At 36.3% G+C, this 17,811-nt stretch overlaps 1 protein-coding gene across 1 annotated transcript; it reads left to right on the forward strand.

The window, feature by feature from the left end:
• Nucleotides 1–12,418: 12,418 nt before the first annotated feature.
• Nucleotides 12,419–13,838, forward strand: LOC125665954 (uncharacterized). The gene is made up of 2 exons (XM_048898990.2): nt 12,419–12,916; nt 13,360–13,838. Exons 1-2 carry the CDS (start codon nt 12,493–12,495, stop codon nt 13,785–13,787), a joined length of 852 nt encoding a protein of 283 aa, XP_048754947.1. The 5' UTR covers nt 12,419–12,492; the 3' UTR covers nt 13,788–13,838.
• The last annotated feature ends 3,973 nt before the right edge of the window (nt 13,839–17,811 follow it).

The following is a 17,811-nucleotide window of genomic DNA, read 5'->3' on the forward strand; positions in this document are numbered from 1 at the left end:
TTTCCCTTAATTTTGTATGGACCCTTCCATTGTATAAGCTCATTACTTTCTGTTGGAAAAAAATACTAATGCCCTCTCACCTGGCTTCATATTGAGAACTCTAGCTTTCTTACCAAAATCTGTCTTGTCTGTGCTTGACGCTTTTTCAAGAAGATTCTGATGTACTCATAGATTGACTCCCGTCAGTGGTTGAGATCAAACACGGACTGCTATGTAAATTAAACCTCCTGATCCTTTATATCGTGTGTTCAAAGTTCTTTCAGGATTCCCATGTGTTCTCGAAAGACAGAAAACCCCAAACTTTCCAGTGGCATCACACGTTAGGAAAAATGATGGAGGGTGAATTCTTGACCCAATCTTCCCGTCATTCCGTAACGTTCTTTTGAACATTTGCTTTAATGTAATATTAAGGCGTTCAACTAGGCCGTTGCACACTAGATGGAAGGGTGTAGTTACGTTATCGAAATGAATCTACTAACGTCCATCATTAGATTTGATATGGATTGGCTACCTTACCAGGGAATATCTCCTGCGGGATGTCAATACGGGAGAACATTTGGAGTAAGACCTTGGTTCCACTCTCCGTCTAAATACATGACAATGAAATCGCCTCTTGATATCTCATGGCATAAAGTTGTTAATGTGAAAAAATGACCTTTGCCTGTTAGAGGATGTAATGGGCGACTGTAATATCTACAGCTACCCTCTTGAATGGCTGATTTATCAATGACATCTTGTCTACAGGGACTTTGCTAACTTTATCTTTTTATACTCTTCTCCGGCACACATCATAGGAGTGAGCAAATCGTCTTATATCTGAATTAATACATTGCCAGACAAATTCTGGTTGTTTCCCTGCTATCAGCCAGATGTCCAGAAATGAATCTCGCAACAAGGACAATGATAGGCCATCAACGAGAGTGGCATGGACTTCTGAGTAGTGTTCATGTTGATGTTAAATTAGTTACCTTAACACTTACCCGAGGATACAACGGCGAATTTTGACAGACGACTAGTATGGTGCAGTGTTTTGAAGTGTATCCAGCCGTATCTCCGAAACTACTGCACTTGACGTCTTACCTAAATCACTGAAAGTATTGCTATAATAATACCTTATAGCTTAGCACTACCACCAACAGAGTTAGCCTTGATTATTGCACGTACACGTCTGTTAATTCTAAATACAGTAAACCTACCGCGATGTGTATCGATTATTTCATTGATGTTTCTCTGTGTGCATTTTCTGCTTTTCACGAAATTAATCTGCAAATTTATTGAAGTAATATTATGCAAAAAGGGCATCTTGTCTCTCTCACCTCTATAAAAGAATTTGTAGACATGTTCAGTTGCTGCAATGACGCACATTTTTCAAACAGTTCGTGCAACGTTCTACCAATGAAATTCACAGCTGTGTAATTCATTCATGTTGATGTATGTACTAAATGTTGCAAAAATGGTACACGCACATTATCGATAAGTCGGAACTTTAAACGCCTTGCATCCCTGCATTTGCTTACATATACGTTTGATAAAATAGGAGATAATGGCTTCAATTAATGGTGCATTCTTGATATTTTCATGTTATTCCTGGATTTGAATGTACATGTTGGTATATCCCTTTTAGGTTTCCATGTTTGCAGAATGACACCCTGCATTGCCGTTACCTTGATACTATGCATGTTCTTGTCCAACACAATCCAGCTTCCATTAGACATTGAAGCAAGATCCAGTACACATAAAAGGTACAACTACAAATAAAATGTAGTGATAAGCAAATACATATTTTGTGTCAATTTGTCTTACATTGTATTTCATTGTATAAGATGCAGTAGCATTGCTCGACACTAAGGGCTTTTCGACATTCGGCAAAATTGTCGGGATTTGCGAGTTTACAATATGATTAGTATGTCCTTTCGACTGTGTTAGGCAATAGTCCCTGGTATCTATTTACCCTGGCTCCGACCATCTCTGATGATCACCGACTGCCCATGCAATTTTTTTTACTCATATGTGTTGCGGTGTGCACACATTTCCTTGCTCCGTGACGCATTTGGTCTCAGTATATTCATTTTAATCCTCAGCTCTCCCCCCATCATCAGCTTTACTTGTATCTCATTAGTAGTTCTAACTGTACATTACAGTACACTAACATAGATATTTCCCAGTTTCTTCTTTACACTTCCAGAATCGTTCTTGCGCTATTTCAAAAATCGTTTGAAGATCCGAACAAACCGTTAAGCAAGTCCATTACTTAATGGATTGTATGGAATAGTCTTTATTTCCTTCATCCCTTTAGAATTAAGGAATTCCCCATACATTCAAGATATGAATTATGAGCCATTATTAGTCTCATTATCGTAACAGCAAATCTATTGCGTGAGGTATTGTTCTTTACACTTAAATAGTTTTCACTGATGTTGAGGTCACCATGAAAAGGTGGAGATAACAAACAACTCCTACAAAGAATACAAAATTATAAGTAAAGCTAACACGGACCCCTGGGCATATGCGAAATAGGGTGTACATTAAGCGGGAAGGCTTTTGGTGTCATTTAGAGCAATTTCAATTTGAGGAACTGGGGAGATATCTATCTTTAACAAAAACAAATGATGTTTCCATTTTACAAGTGATCGACAAAGTATTCAATCTTAGAAGAAATATATCAATACGTTTGTTAAGCGTGAAGACCAGCTATGCTGAACCTTTGTCGGACATTTACCATTTTGCAGACAGAACCGACAAATTCCACAATCTTTGATTATGTAATGTTAATAATCAGCTTCATTATGAGGATAATATATTCAGACATTAAAATATGTTCACAGCATTATTTCTTTTGTTCAGCAGGATAGTCCGAAACATTTTGGGCGAGTTGGAGATGATGAATGCCCTCGCTGAACGAAAGGACTCAGTAGGATATGGATTGAATATATCTCAATAGTAAGTTTCCACAGATTGTCACTAAAGTGGGTAGTTAATATATAATTGCCATTGAGTGTAATTAATTGCAAAATTTTCAAGTAAATGGAAGTACATGATTAATTCGATTTATTATATTGCAAAATCATATTGATGTAATTGCAATTTCATTTGAATTTTTCTAAACCATATTTATATCTTCTTTGAAAAAAGAAGGGTCATGTTGTTTTGTGCATGTCGGTCAGTCTGTCAGTATGTAGAAGATGTCTTGTCCGCTCAATATCAAAAGAATTCTTTACGTTAAAGTTACCAAACCTGACACAATGGTTGCCCTTAGACAGTAGAGGTTCCCAATCAATCTACAGGTCACAAGGAAAATTTAAAAGGTCAATCTGGACATAGTAATATATTAGGGACCCTACATATTGAGAACTATTTGCTTGACAGAAATACAACTTGTACACTGGCTTCTAAGAGGTAGATGTTGATTTTGAGGTCACAAAGTCAAAGGTCAAACTGAACACAGTAAGTTATTTCCTGCTCAATTTCTTGAGAACCCCTTGCTTTACAGACATTCAACTTAAATTAGTTCACTGGTTCTACATAGAGAGTAGATATCCTCTATTACGTTTGAGGTCACAAGGTCAAACGTCTCTGGAAATAAGATATTGTCCGCCCAATATCTAAAGACCTATTTGCTTGACATTTATCAAACTTGGTAGAGTATTTACCTGTGGAGGATAAATGACACTTATTGCGTTTCGGGTCACAAGGTTAATGGTAAAACTGGACATAAAGATATTGTCCACTCAAACATCTTGAGAACCGTCTCCTTGATAGACTTTAAACTTGGTACTCTGAGGTGTCCCCTTAAAGAGTAGACAGCCCCCATCGGTTTTTGGATCAAAGGTCAAGACTTGAATAACTGGCAATGTGGATATGTGTGTTTGGTATCTTGACATCACACTAATTATGGTTACCCCTGACTAGTGGATAACCCACTCATTTTACTATCAATGCAGATATTCTAAATGATATATTGACCCTTCTAATATGCCATACGGAGGTATATTGATTTCTTAAACATGCATTGCTCTTTTCCATCTAATGACTATTTCTGAATAAGAATATTTGAATAAAAAGAGAACCGCAAACGGTAGATCATATGCCCGTCGGACAGTTATGACAAAATTCCAATGCAATATCTGTATCCATAATGGGAGAAAGTCCAGGAAACTATTTAACAAAAGTTTAGCACTAAAGTATATCACGGTGCACCAATCCAGCTGAAATGCAAACTGAAATTGCATTCCACTGAGAGGAAGCTTGTGATTAAATTTCAGGGCAATATCTGTATCCGTAAAGAAAATTGTTTGATAAACTTTTACCCCTAAAGTAGGTCACGGTGCACCAATTCAGTTGAAATACAAACACACTCTTACACTTCTTGAGGGAGATTTTGTTTCCAAATTTCAACGCTGTACATATCTTTTTACGGAAAAAGTCTGGAAAACATTACCTCGAATGGACACACGGACGGACGAATGGACAGCGGTCATGACAGACATATAAATGTCAATTTTACTCTTAGTTAGAATTGAATGTACTTTTCAACAATATACATATGTATATTTCTTCTTTGATCTGGGTGTTAGCACATTGCTAAAAGTGTCTGTTCATTAAATGACCCAATCACACCTGTTGTTTAAAACAACTCACTGACTACAGCTTATCTGGGTGTCCACTAAATGCCCCAAACTGATGGATGTTTAAATTTATCCAGGGGTGAAAGTGATTAATAGTTCTCTGAGCAAACCTTTCAGTGTATCAGGAAAGATCCTACACCGTGACAGCTGCCGAATGAAAGGCGTTACCATTTGAAAATTAAATACATGTAAATATATTTTTCTTACCGACGAAAAGGGTTTATAGACGATATATAACTCCGATATATAACTCCGTTTACCTGATCAGGATATGGGGCTCACGGCGGGAGTGACCGGTCAACGGGGGATGCTTACTCCTCCTAGGCACCTGATCCCACCTCTGGTGTGTCCAGGTGTCCGTGTTTGCCCAACTATCTATTTTGTATTGTTTGTAGGAGTTATGTGATTGATCACTGTTCGTTATCTTCACCTTGCATACAAAATAACTCAACTAGAAAATCCTTATCTAATATCTGGCTCAGATTACATAATTGAATGTCAGTGCTGTAAGTAATATACCTTTCAGATGTCTACGAGCAGCAAATAATTGATGCAGTTAAAGTTGATATGATTTTGCCTTCTTTACTTACAATGTACCATGATGTTGAATCATATACATTAATTTCAGTGGAAGATGAGTGCAGCGGACTTTGAGCATACTGCCAAGTAGGTATTCAAGATTTACACTTTTACCAAACACTCTCAAGATACAAGATGAATTTATATCTTTATTATAATTATGATATACTTAATGATATAGAAATTGAAACTAATATCTTAACACGTAGTTTTTGTTCTTGTTTCGTTGTCAGTATCGTTTCAAATTTATTTCCTCAAAACATGTATTTCTTTTCTATATTTCAGACACAACGATACCAAAGAAAAATCTACATATATTTTGTAACGAGAGAGATAAAATCTCAAAAATAAATTTATATATTTTATTCATCAAATTGTCTTTAATAGCTGATTTGTTAGCTAGTAAGAGTTTTTTTTTACAAGGCGTTAATGAAATTTCCATTTGATTGTTTGAGAAGCTGAAAATTTTGTGGTACATACAGCCACTTGGGGTGTGTAGCACTGGACGCATTTTCTCTATAATTTTCAAAATCTACTTTAAATGTTTTATTTTTTGATCATTTTACAATCAGAAAACACAAACAGCAGGTGTGAACAAATTTTATACGCCCGTCTTTAGACGGGACGTATAATGATACAGCGATGTGGGTACGTGCGTCCGTCCTTCTCTACGTCTGTTCGGGGTTTTCTGTTTCTAATTTCATTTCTGTGTCTCATAACAAGCTGAAACTTGCGATTTATCTTCCTTGTCGATCATTCTAAATCATATTGCAATTTTGATCCATCTTGACCTCTCTTACAGGAGTTTTTTGCCCCTTTATTTGAACATTGTTTTTATATGGAGGGTACATAGTATGTCTGTTTAACTTCTCCCACAATTTTCAAGTGAGGACTATCTTGTTTTACAGAGTGTTTGTATGAATATTGAAAGTGTGCATGTGACAAGTATTTTGACTTTCTTCAGTTTTTCTGAAAATTATAGATTGTTGAATTTAGTCTGTTTTGACGAAAGTTGGTATTATATTTTAGAGAGCACGTGATCTGTACGCTGAACTCCTCCCATAGTTTTCGAGTGAGAACCTCCTTATTTTGCAGAGTGTTGATATAGGTATTGAAGATGTGCATGTAGAAAGGAGTTTGATTTTCTTCAAGTTTTGAAATTGTTGAACTTTATTAGCTTTCAGGAATTATTACATAGAGAGTACATGATTTTTCTGTTTTTCTTTCAACAGTTTTCAAGTGATGACATGCTTATTTTGCAGAGTATTTGTGTGGGTATGGAAGATGTGCATATGGCAAGGAATTTGATTTTCTTCAGTTTTTGAGAAAATAACAGGTTGTTGGATTTAGTCCGTTTTGAGGAAATATTATATCAAATAAAAGACACGGTTTGTCCTTTGAACTCCTCTCAGAATTTAGATTGATTGATTGATTGTATCTTGCTTAACGTTTCTCTCGAGAATTTTTCACTCTATGGAGATGTCACAGTTGGGAAGCTAGGATCTTTGTAGATAACTTGAATATGTGTATAATGCAAGGATTTTGATTCTCGATTCTTTTGTATTTACTTAGATGTTTTAAATATTTACAGGTTGTTAAACTTGGACAAAGTTGGGGAAATATTTAACACAAACTCTTGGTTTGCATGTCTATGTACCTTGGTTTGTCTATATTTACCTTTGGAAAGGTGAAGATAGCGAACAGAGATCAACCTCATAACAGGTTTAAGTTAAAACCCTTTGCTCATACAATTCAAAGAAAGTCTGTCAAAGCGTGATGATGGCTGATACTACCTGAAGCAATGTTCTACAAATTATGACATAAGAAAAACACCCTATCTAAGCATTTTCACGGGCGTATTATGTACCATTTGCAGTCCTCTTGCTTTATTACATACTTGATCTGGAAAGAAAAGTTTATGGTTTCAATGTAAAGTTTGTTCATGCATGCGCTCAATATTGTTAGGAGGAATAACTCACCATCAACGATGACGTAATGTGATGTATATGATGTTATAATTCTAATTCTGTTGGGCCTCCGTGACCGAGTGGTTAGAGCATCGCACCTCTAGTCGGCGCGGGTTCGAATCCCGCTCGCGCCGGTACATGTAAATGAGAAAGTTTCCCAGTTTACTTTCGGAAGGTCGGTGGTCTCTTCGCAGGTACATTGTATCTGGGTTCTCTCTTCCATCAATAAAAACTGGGTGCCACCAGATAATTGCAAAATTGTTGAGTGTGGCAGAAAACAGCAAAACAATCAATCTAATTCTACGTTGATTTGGTCAAATGAAGAGTAACTTGTGAGTTGCTTCGTGATCCTTATACAACATTGTCTTCCTTTTTTCAAAAGAAAGTAAACATAATAAAAAATCAATGTATTTTGTACATATAAATGACATTTTGCTACTGATTTCGGTATTTTTAGATGGCTTTCAAACACTGCGAGTTTGCAATATCGAGATAACACTGTTCCATTGTAACCCCTACCTTTTCAACACCCACGCTAATCTCTACCAGCCACTCTAGTGTCCCAGTCCCTGAAATTTATTTAAAGGAAGGTTTTCAGGATAGGACAGTCTCTAAATCGTCTACATATTGCCATGACAACGATTTGTATGACAACCGAGCTGTAGTATAAATTTTACAATTCACTGAACTTATAAATCTAAATAAATGTTATTTCCCCAAACTTATGAATTCCTAGTAAAATGAGGAGACATATTTCGTACCTCTCATTTCCAAAGAAATAACTAGATGAACTTTATGACAAGCGAGATGAATTCAGCTTCTCAACCTTCGACTTCCCACATATACATGTATGTGGTAATACTCCACTATCACCTGCTTGTGGTTTATATATATCAACTGATCTGATACGTTAGAGCACGTTCTGCGTATGATCAATATTTCGAAACAGGCTACTGACAAGAAAGTTGATGTTATAGAGGTTTCAACAATCTGATTTACAAATACAACTTTTCATTAGGTCGAATGCTGTCAGAAGTGTTTCATACCAATTGTTACATGACTTTCTTTACATACTAATTTTGACTGCAGATTTACTCCGTTTACCTGATCAAAATATAGGGCTTAAGCCGGGTGAGACCAGTCAATAGGATATGCTAACACCTCCTAGACATATGATATCACATCTGGTGTGTCCATGGGTCCGTGTTTGCCTTACTCTTAATTTTGTATCATTGATAGGATCTGTGAGATGGGTTACTCTTAGATATCTCATTCACTTTTTATTGATGAAATTGATCTACTACAATTATCTCTGTCCTTTATCTTTACTTTTCATGCTATGTTTATATCATGGATTTGGGATTCCCCAAGGCTTTTTAGGTCACCTGCGTAAGCTCAGGTGTCCTATTGCAATCGGTCAGCATGCGAAGTCCGTTGACAACTGATAAATTTTGACTTTTTTTTGATAACTATGATTCCAATTCTTTTAAAATTTAGTATGGGGCACTTTGGGGACAAGGGGAACATAAAGTGTAAATTTTAGGACTTCTGCACTGCCCAGGCCTTATGGGGCGAAGCAAAACAAAGTTTCAAAACTCTTCTCATCTTCAACAGCATATTTGTAATAATATTAAGGTGGGTCCTTAGTCCTGGATTTTTGGGGTTTAGGTAGCATTTTTTTGTTTGGAATCAATAAATTAACATTCAGAGTAATGAAAAAAGGCAAAACAGTTAAGGGTTTCCATATTAATTTTCATTACATACACCACTAAAGTCATATACCCCGATGTAGATTTTTATGAAATTCATTGGAAACAGTTATTTGTTGTTATTTTAATATAAAAACAACAAAATATTTTTTGAATTGCATTTATTTATCGGGAAACATGTCAATAACTAAAACACATGTCATTTTCAATATGTTCATCAAGTTTTAGAAAAATATGTGCAAAATTATTGAATTAGCGTTATTCCCCAAAATGTTAAAAAACAAACAAATGTGGACGCATTTTCCTTATAGCATGGTTTACATATCATTTTTTCTGTTTATATTAGTAGAGTTACATCTGTTATAGTTATTCATGGGGGAAAATCCATACCTTTCCTTAATAATTTCAAATCTATAGCTTCCAGATTATGTATACCCCCATCAAAAACTGAAGTCTGGCACCATACAGCTGAGCTATTTAAATCACTCGGGATTAAAATTGTATGTAATTTCATGAAAAAACACAGATAATGATTCCTTATCACCTTGGTAAAATGTTTGTCAAAAATAAAGGAAATATATCGCATTATGGACTTGATAAATAATTGAATGAAAACAGAGTTATTGTCCTTGGATTCAATATTTTGACACATATAATTGACTATTTAAATATAACTAAGAATTTTGAAATATTTTATGGCTAACAAGATTTTTTACAATAACTATTGAAAAAGATTCCAACAAAATTTATGTTCCTATCATTAAATTATTGACTTTGCAAAATCCTATGACGTCACACGAGTGTGGAACTACGTTAAATGCATCATGATGTAGAGCAGAAAGGCCTCTCCCAAAATTGTAAATTTTCTGATTCACTGGCGCTAGGACAGAGTCAAACTTGAGATATTGTGTATAATTTGTAATTACTCTAAGCGCTTTAACAATTTAAAATGTAAAACATGATAAGATTAATCAGAGCATAAAATATAACATCCAAATAAAATAAAACAGTTTAAACATTACGAGTCCATGCGACAAACCAGCCTTTACTTTAAAAAAGAAAATATTACAAAATATGTTTATAAGATTTCATAAAAATATATGTTTTAAGGTTTGTCTTAAAATTTGTCTTAAAACTTCTGACAGTGACACATGAACGGATGTCTATCGGTAAACTGTTCTATAGTGTGGCAGCTGTTACATCAAACCTTCGATCTCCATAGGTCTTTGTACGAACGCGGGGTTTTTCTAGCAATCGTGCATTGCATGAACGCAGAGATCGTTTTGGTTCGTACACAGTGATGAGGTCGCTGATATAGGCCGGTGCCAATCCGTTTAGTGCCTTGTATGTGTGTAGTAAAATCTTGTATTCAACACGGGAATCAACCGGAAGCCAGTGCAAGGACACAAGCACCGGTGATATATGGTCATGTTTCCTGACCCGGGCAACAAGTCGAGCTGCTGAGTTTTGGATTGTCTGTAGCCTGCTCAGATCTGTTTGGGGTAGCCCTTTAAATAGTGCATTTCCATAGTCTAAGCGTAATAACACAAGAGAACATACAAGAGTCTTGCAGGCGTCATCATTGATGAAAGAACGAATCCGTGCAATATTCCGTAGATGATAATAACAAGAACGAGAGATGGAACTAATATGATTTTTAAAAGAAACTACACTGTCGAAAAAAACACCAAGGTTTCGAACACAGTCCGAGTTGGAAATAATGGTATTTCCAAAAGACAGTTGAAAAGATGGTGAAACGTTTGAATGTTTCGAAGTAAACACTATAAATTCAGTTTTTTCTTCGTTTAATTTCAGCAGGTTGACGTTCATCCAAGATTTTATATCTGCAAAGCATTCCTGTAGCCGCCATGAGATAGTATTCCATGTATCTGTAGGTCTAAAAACTAAGTATGCCTGGTTATCGTCAGCATAGCAATGATACATGATATGATGTCTGCGGCAGATTTCACCAATCGATTTTGCAAAACATTGCATAAAGTCTTGGTCCCAGAACTGACCCTTGGGGCACTCCATATGGAAGCAGAAAGTCCTTAGACTTTGCAGTTCCTACAACCACTTTCTGACTACGACCAGTTAAGGAAGATTTGATCCATATAAGTACTGCACCAGTAATACCAAATGATACCTCCAGTCGCTTAATGAGAATTTGATGGTCTATAACATCAAAAGCTGCTGAAAGATCTAGCACCACCAAGGCAACACAAGAACCTTTATCCAATGCTGTCACAATATCATGGTGTACCCTTAGAAGAGCTGTTTCTGTTGAGTGACAAGGACGATATGCAGACTGGGCCACGTCATTTAGGTTGTTTGAATCTATATGGTGCCCTATGCGAGCTCATACCACTCTTTCCAAAATTTTGGAAAGAAATGAGAGGTTTGAGACAGGTCTGTAGTTCCGTAACGAGTCTGGCTCCAATCCTGCTTTCTTTAATAACGGATGTACAATGGCTTCTTGGAAGGAAGATGGAAATATACATTCATTCAAAGATTTGTTCACTATTTCTACAAAAATAGGTAGCACATATTCTAAAATGGGTTTCAGAAGTGTATCTTATCTAGTACTATTGAATACTAAATTGGAACGATATGAATATTAAGGAAGAGCAGATATTTTTTAACCAAAATGATAAATTTTAGATCCAAGAAGTTGGGATTTCGGTATCAGGGTTGGGTCAAAATGGTCAGTGATCAACAATTGAATATTTTCAACTTTTTGATAACTACCATCTAATTTTTTTAAAAATTTGTTATGAAGCATCTTTGCGACAAGTGGGACATAAATTGTTAATTTCGGGATTCCATAACTCCTGGAACCTTAGGATGGGTAAAAAGCTGCCAAAGATTGACTATTTTCAAATATTGCCCTCTCTATAATCGCACACTTGCAAGAAAAAATAAATACATAATGAGGTAGAGAGGGGAAAGTCTCTACCAAAGTTATGATAGTTATAGTTTGAAAGACTTCTGTAAGCTTTATGATACGCTAAAAACTACTACACACATATTAAGGTAAAGCAGAAAAGGATGTACCATACTTGTGAATTTCGCAACCCATTGGTTTTGACTATGAAGCATGTCCAAATTAATCATATCGTGTTAATGTTACATATATTATGTAAATACTTTCTTTATTAATGGGAATTTCGGAGGGATATTATTTCAAAGAACACATTTCATTTTATACTCTTCTTGAATATTAGAATTTAGCTTAAATATGCAGAACATAATTTTTTCTAGATAGCATAGCCCCTGGAACTAGTGATACTTTTAGCTAATATTTAGGTGACCGATAAGACCTATGAGACTCTTGTTGATAATTTTCTTTATTCTTTGGACTAACATTGCAGAATTTCGCAAAATATCATATATCTGAAAATTTCTTATTTAATACAATTATTATCCATGTCTATTTTCATTAATGTATTTCATAAATTACGTTTCTTGTGGGTGTGAACATAAGCCATATTTCTCACATACATTTATGGTATACTAATGCTGAATACGATATTTCATTAATGATAGCCGTATATAACTTGACCAGTGTCTGATAAGAAGTCATACATTACGACATACACCTTTATCTGGAACATGGTTTCCAACATGAAGTCTTTAGTTTTCTGCTCACAGATCATTCTTTTATGTGGCTGGTTTACTGTTTCGGAAGCAGAGGATTCCAAACCTGTAACATCCGAGCTAGAATATCTCCGTGAATCTGTTGCACGTTTGCAAGGAGCACTCAATGATTATGATGATCGTTTTAACAAAATGGAATCTGCCAATCGCGCTTTGTGGGTGACGGTATCAAAGCAGAACCAACATATGGCCCATATGGAAGACATTATTCAAGGCTTGCAAGAAACTGTGCAAAGAGAAAAAATCGAACTAGACAATTTTCCAAAGACACTGAGTGACATTTTAGCGCATGTCAGTGGATATAATGACGAAGTGAAGAACATCCCCCACAACTACACGACTGATGTAACTGACCAGACAAAAGCTCGAGGACTAATGCGTAAGTCAAAAACTTGATTTAACTGGTATACAATAAAATGTGACATCATTTCAATTTCTATATCCATACCTGGGATAATACCAGCCGAATAATAGCTTTATCATTTTATTTGACATTCATGTGTCGCATATCATGTGACATTGTCTACAAATAAAAGGATGTCATATACTCCACTGAGTGAAAGCTCGTGCTTTGGTAAAACGTGTCATTTACGTTTAACACATGCATACATTTAAACATGTACATAATCATCGGGCATACTGAATATTACCAAGTGATGTTAAATTTGAACTTCATGATCATTAAAAGTAATTATTTAATTCATGATACTTTGACGAATCATAGAACGTTGTCACAAGATTCGATTTGAAGTATTTTAAATATTGGAGACCGTTTGTTGATTTTTTTTAATGACGCAGATTAATTGTCTGTATTGCTTGTAGGACGACTACTTGTTGGATCCTTGCCTGTACCTGTCGCTTTTCAAGTCTACCTGAGTGGGCGACAAACCACACCAAGTGGTCATCAGACGATCATTTTTGATACTGTCCAACTAAACATCGGGAACGGTTACCACCAAACATCAGGAATATTCGTTGCCCCTGAGTCAGGAATCTACGTATTTGCTTGGTCTATGCGCCTGTATGGAACCTCATCACACTCTGCACAACTTGTGGTTGGCAATCAAGAGTATGATGCTGTATATCTTGCGGTGCACGATGGGGACAATGAAAATGTGAGCGGCACTGCTGTGGCACAGGTGGAGAAGGGAGAAGACGTCTTCGTGAGAACACACGCAGCTTTTAACTTGGGTAACGTGGAGAGTGATGCTGTAGGGAGGACCTCTTTCTGCGGATGGAAGATCAACTGAGATTAATCTGTGATCCATATTATAAAATAGAATAAAGATGGCTGCAGTTTCGTTCTAGTCTGGACCATTTTTAACAATTCGCAAAAGATATAATTATGATTTTGATACAACAGTACATGTTTATGCATTCATAGCATTTCTAGAATCAAGAATGGTAATCCCTAGAATATATCACAGGTGCTTTTTTATCGAATATGATATAGTATACATACCAAAGTGTATAGCCTTTCTAACACTGGTACAAACCTCTGTGGCAAAATGTAACCACATGCTGATACACCATTGTAAGACGTTGGTTATTATTGATAGGTTAGCAGCTGGAACTGAAAGTTCGGGTATATTGTTATCCCGGTCCTTCCTGTCACAATATCTACATGTACTTTCTACTTTATTATAAATTTCGCAACCCTTTCGGCTATTGATACTTTGACTAACACTTAAGTGACCTTTATGGTCAGTGGACCCCTTGGTTTGCTTCTACTAACATGTTCTCTCTCTCCGTTTGAAATTTGTCAGACAACATTTGACCCATGCTGCATTGGCAAACTAGATCGTTATAACGACCATAGAAATTGTTAAATGCTGACTTTATACGAAACTGTTAAAACTCCTGCACCATCAACTTGTTAGTAGCCTTCCTCAATTTAAAAACTGATCATAAACATAACAAGCTCTTGCGTATCGAATCATTCGAGATATATAAACACCATATGCAGGTGATTGATTGATTGTATCTAGCTTAACGTCTCGCTCAAGAATTTTTCACTCATATGGAGACGTCACCAACACCGGTGAAGGGCTTCAAATTTAGGCTTATGCTCGACAGATACGGCCATTGAGCAGTGAGAGTTCTTTAGCGTGCCACACCTACTGTGACACGGGACATCCGGTTTTGAGGTCATCTCCGAGGACCCGTGACATTCACACCTGATGCCGAGCGTTTGGCGATGTAACTGTCACTACTTGTTTTATCGACTTAGGTTTGTCGCGGCCGGGATTAGAACCCCGGCCTTCCGCATGCGGGGCGAACGCTCTAATATCTCGGCCACCGCTATAATGCTACATAAAGATGGGAAGTTGACGATGGAGAAGGTGAAATCATCTGGTTTATCATAAAGTTGAGTTACTGTAGTTTGCCGTTAATATCTATTTTCCATGAAAGATCTAAGTATGAAGCAGAAGTGGACGACTCTGTGGTGTCTTTTAATTGGAGTTCACATGGATATATCGAATCGACATATGTCATGAAAGGAAACTTTGATCCCACACTACAGTCTCTCTCACATTTGCTTCTCCAACTTGTGCACTGGCATTGTTGTACAAAAATATTTTTTTGGATTCATATGTTCATTTTTGTGAATGTCACTGGTGTCACTCGTATGCAAACTGTGGTCCTGTATAAATTTAGAACATCTTGAGTAACATTAGAAAAGTTTAATTCATGTCTCAGAAGACGAGTATTTCACGGCTGCTGTTTCTTTGATGGAAAAATTGTAGGGACTGAAAAGTATAAGGGTCTTTAAAATGTTGAGATTAAATTCATGTATTGTCATTAACATTCAAATTCGTACGACTGTTCCTCTGATTGGAAACCGCGCGCCTTATGATTTTGTTTTCATTTTAATCAACAGTGACATAACAGCACAAAACAGTTCTTTTTCCCCATCTAAAATATTGCACAAATTCATCTATATTAAAATATAGAATGTTAACAAGTTTTTTTGTTGATTGTTATATCTAATATTTCCATCATTGGCGAAGATCTACCACTTTGTCAGTGTGACGATGCATTCTCTAAGCATTAAGTGTACTGCCCGGAAGTTACTCTGATTCATTCGCCACCTATCGGTTCAGTTCGAGATAACTCCGTTAAGTTGGCATATCGGAAGGGAGCCATTGTTAGCACATATTTAATCACTAAGTCCAATTCATTTTGGCCCCATCCTTGTACCAAATTCCCTACCCCTATCCTGGGATCATGAAATTGACAATTTCGTTAAAGATCGATCTGCTCGACATGAGTATTCATTTAGTTTGTCATACAGATGTGCACTTGTAAATAAGCGAATTTTGAAAATTGTCAAATTTTTGTCAGTTTTCCCCGCCTCTAAGGCCCGCGAGTGCGAGTCCAGCAATTTACAATTTACGTCCCCCTTCTCGTAACAATGCGTGGTAATTCATTTCAAATTCGAAGATCAGTTATCAAGAAGTTGAGAATACTAGCACACATTTATTCACTGACCATTTTGATATGACACCACCTTGCTACTAAAATCCCTAATTCCAAGAACATTAAATTAATAATTTTGATAAAGGGCTACTGGCTCCTTCTAATTCACCAATTTTGTTTTGATTTTGTATCAATAGCGTTGAAGATCTTATAAACACTATATGCCAAGGTTAGTCCCCACACTGGAGTCTGATGTTTAGCAGGCTGGTAAGGGGGAATTGTGTGTTCGCATGAGTTTTATATCACACTGGATTCTGATGTTTAGCAGGCTAGTAAGGGGGAATTGTGTGTTCGCATGAGTTTTATATCACCAATTTTAGTAATAGAGAAATTACTCCATGATAAGTATATTTGTTCTGGATATTTCATGCATGATGAGAGATAGAAAATGCAGATATTGCTGTATATGAAACATATGATAGATACATATAGATGATTGTATAAAAACCTCTGCATAAATGACCATTACTCAGCTTTCGATACCTCGCCACTATTAAATATTGAGATTACACAGGCTGTTAATCATGGTGTTCCAATACACTCCATATATTGTTAACAACACACTAACACCTTTATAACAAACGGGATGACGCCAGCTTCTCCATCGCCAACTTTCCATATTCATGTAGCAATATTCTATTCACCTTCATATGGTTTTGATTCGACACGCAAGAATATGTTTTGCGTAAGTTTTTTTTAGAATCGAGGTAGGCTACTTAGAAATATTTTGATGTTACAGGGAGTTTTAAGTCTCGTTAAAGTAAGCATTTCGCAACGTTTGTATGCGTTATAACGATCTAATTTACAAATACAACCTCTCATTAGGTCGAAGCTGTTTGCCGTGCTTCATACCAATTTTCAGACATTTTTTGACTAATTGGATTATTCCGTTTACCCGATTGATATATAGGGCAGTGATCAATCTCATAACTCATATAAGCAATACAAAATAGATAGTTGGGCGAACAGGGACCCCTGGATACACCAGAGGGGGGGATCAGGGTACCTATTCACAAAATATCTTACGACTAAGATCAAAATTTACAAACACGGTAATTTCCTTATTTTTCATTTCTTGTATACTTTCTTAATTAATATGTAAAGTACATCCATGGTTTATAAAAGTTGAATACATACTTGTGACCTTGGGATCGGTATTTGATTATCAGACAGAATTATTTTTTCATCTTAGTCGTAAGATATTTTGTGAATATGGGCGCAGGTGTCTAGGAGAAGTAAGCATCCCCTGTTGACCGAACACACCCGCCGTGAGCCCTATAACTTGATCAGGTAAACGGAGTTATCCGTAGTCAAAATCAGCATGCCAAGAACGGTCTAACAATCGGTATGAAACACGTCAGACAGCATCTGACCCAATGATAGGTTGTATGGTCTCACGCGAGAATTATTTCACTCATGTAAGGATTTCACCAGCCTTAGACAAGGGACCACACTGGTTTTAATGATACCATATTTAATCACTTTTCCATCCGTTGTATTGACGATATTGTGAATCACAAGTGGTTTGTGACGCAGTTCCTGTTGCCAAAATTATGACATCAATGTGGTTACACAAAATAGCAATTAATTTAAAAACCAAATTATAGATGCATGTGACTTTATAATGTTAAGAGATTACTTAGCTAAAGGCGGGGTAGGACTGGGCACAATGTTTGCTGGGTGCCAAAAGTAACCATTGTGGTTGACGGATCTAATTTGACATCGATCTCTTTGATAACGTACACTTGACTTAAACAGTCTTTGTTTACCCAGTATTTTTAAACCGGATCAATA

Source organism: Ostrea edulis, chromosome 10 (assembly GCF_947568905.1).
Source record: "Ostrea edulis chromosome 10, xbOstEdul1.1, whole genome shotgun sequence".
Taxonomy (NCBI): Eukaryota; Metazoa; Mollusca; class Bivalvia; order Ostreida; family Ostreidae; genus Ostrea; species Ostrea edulis.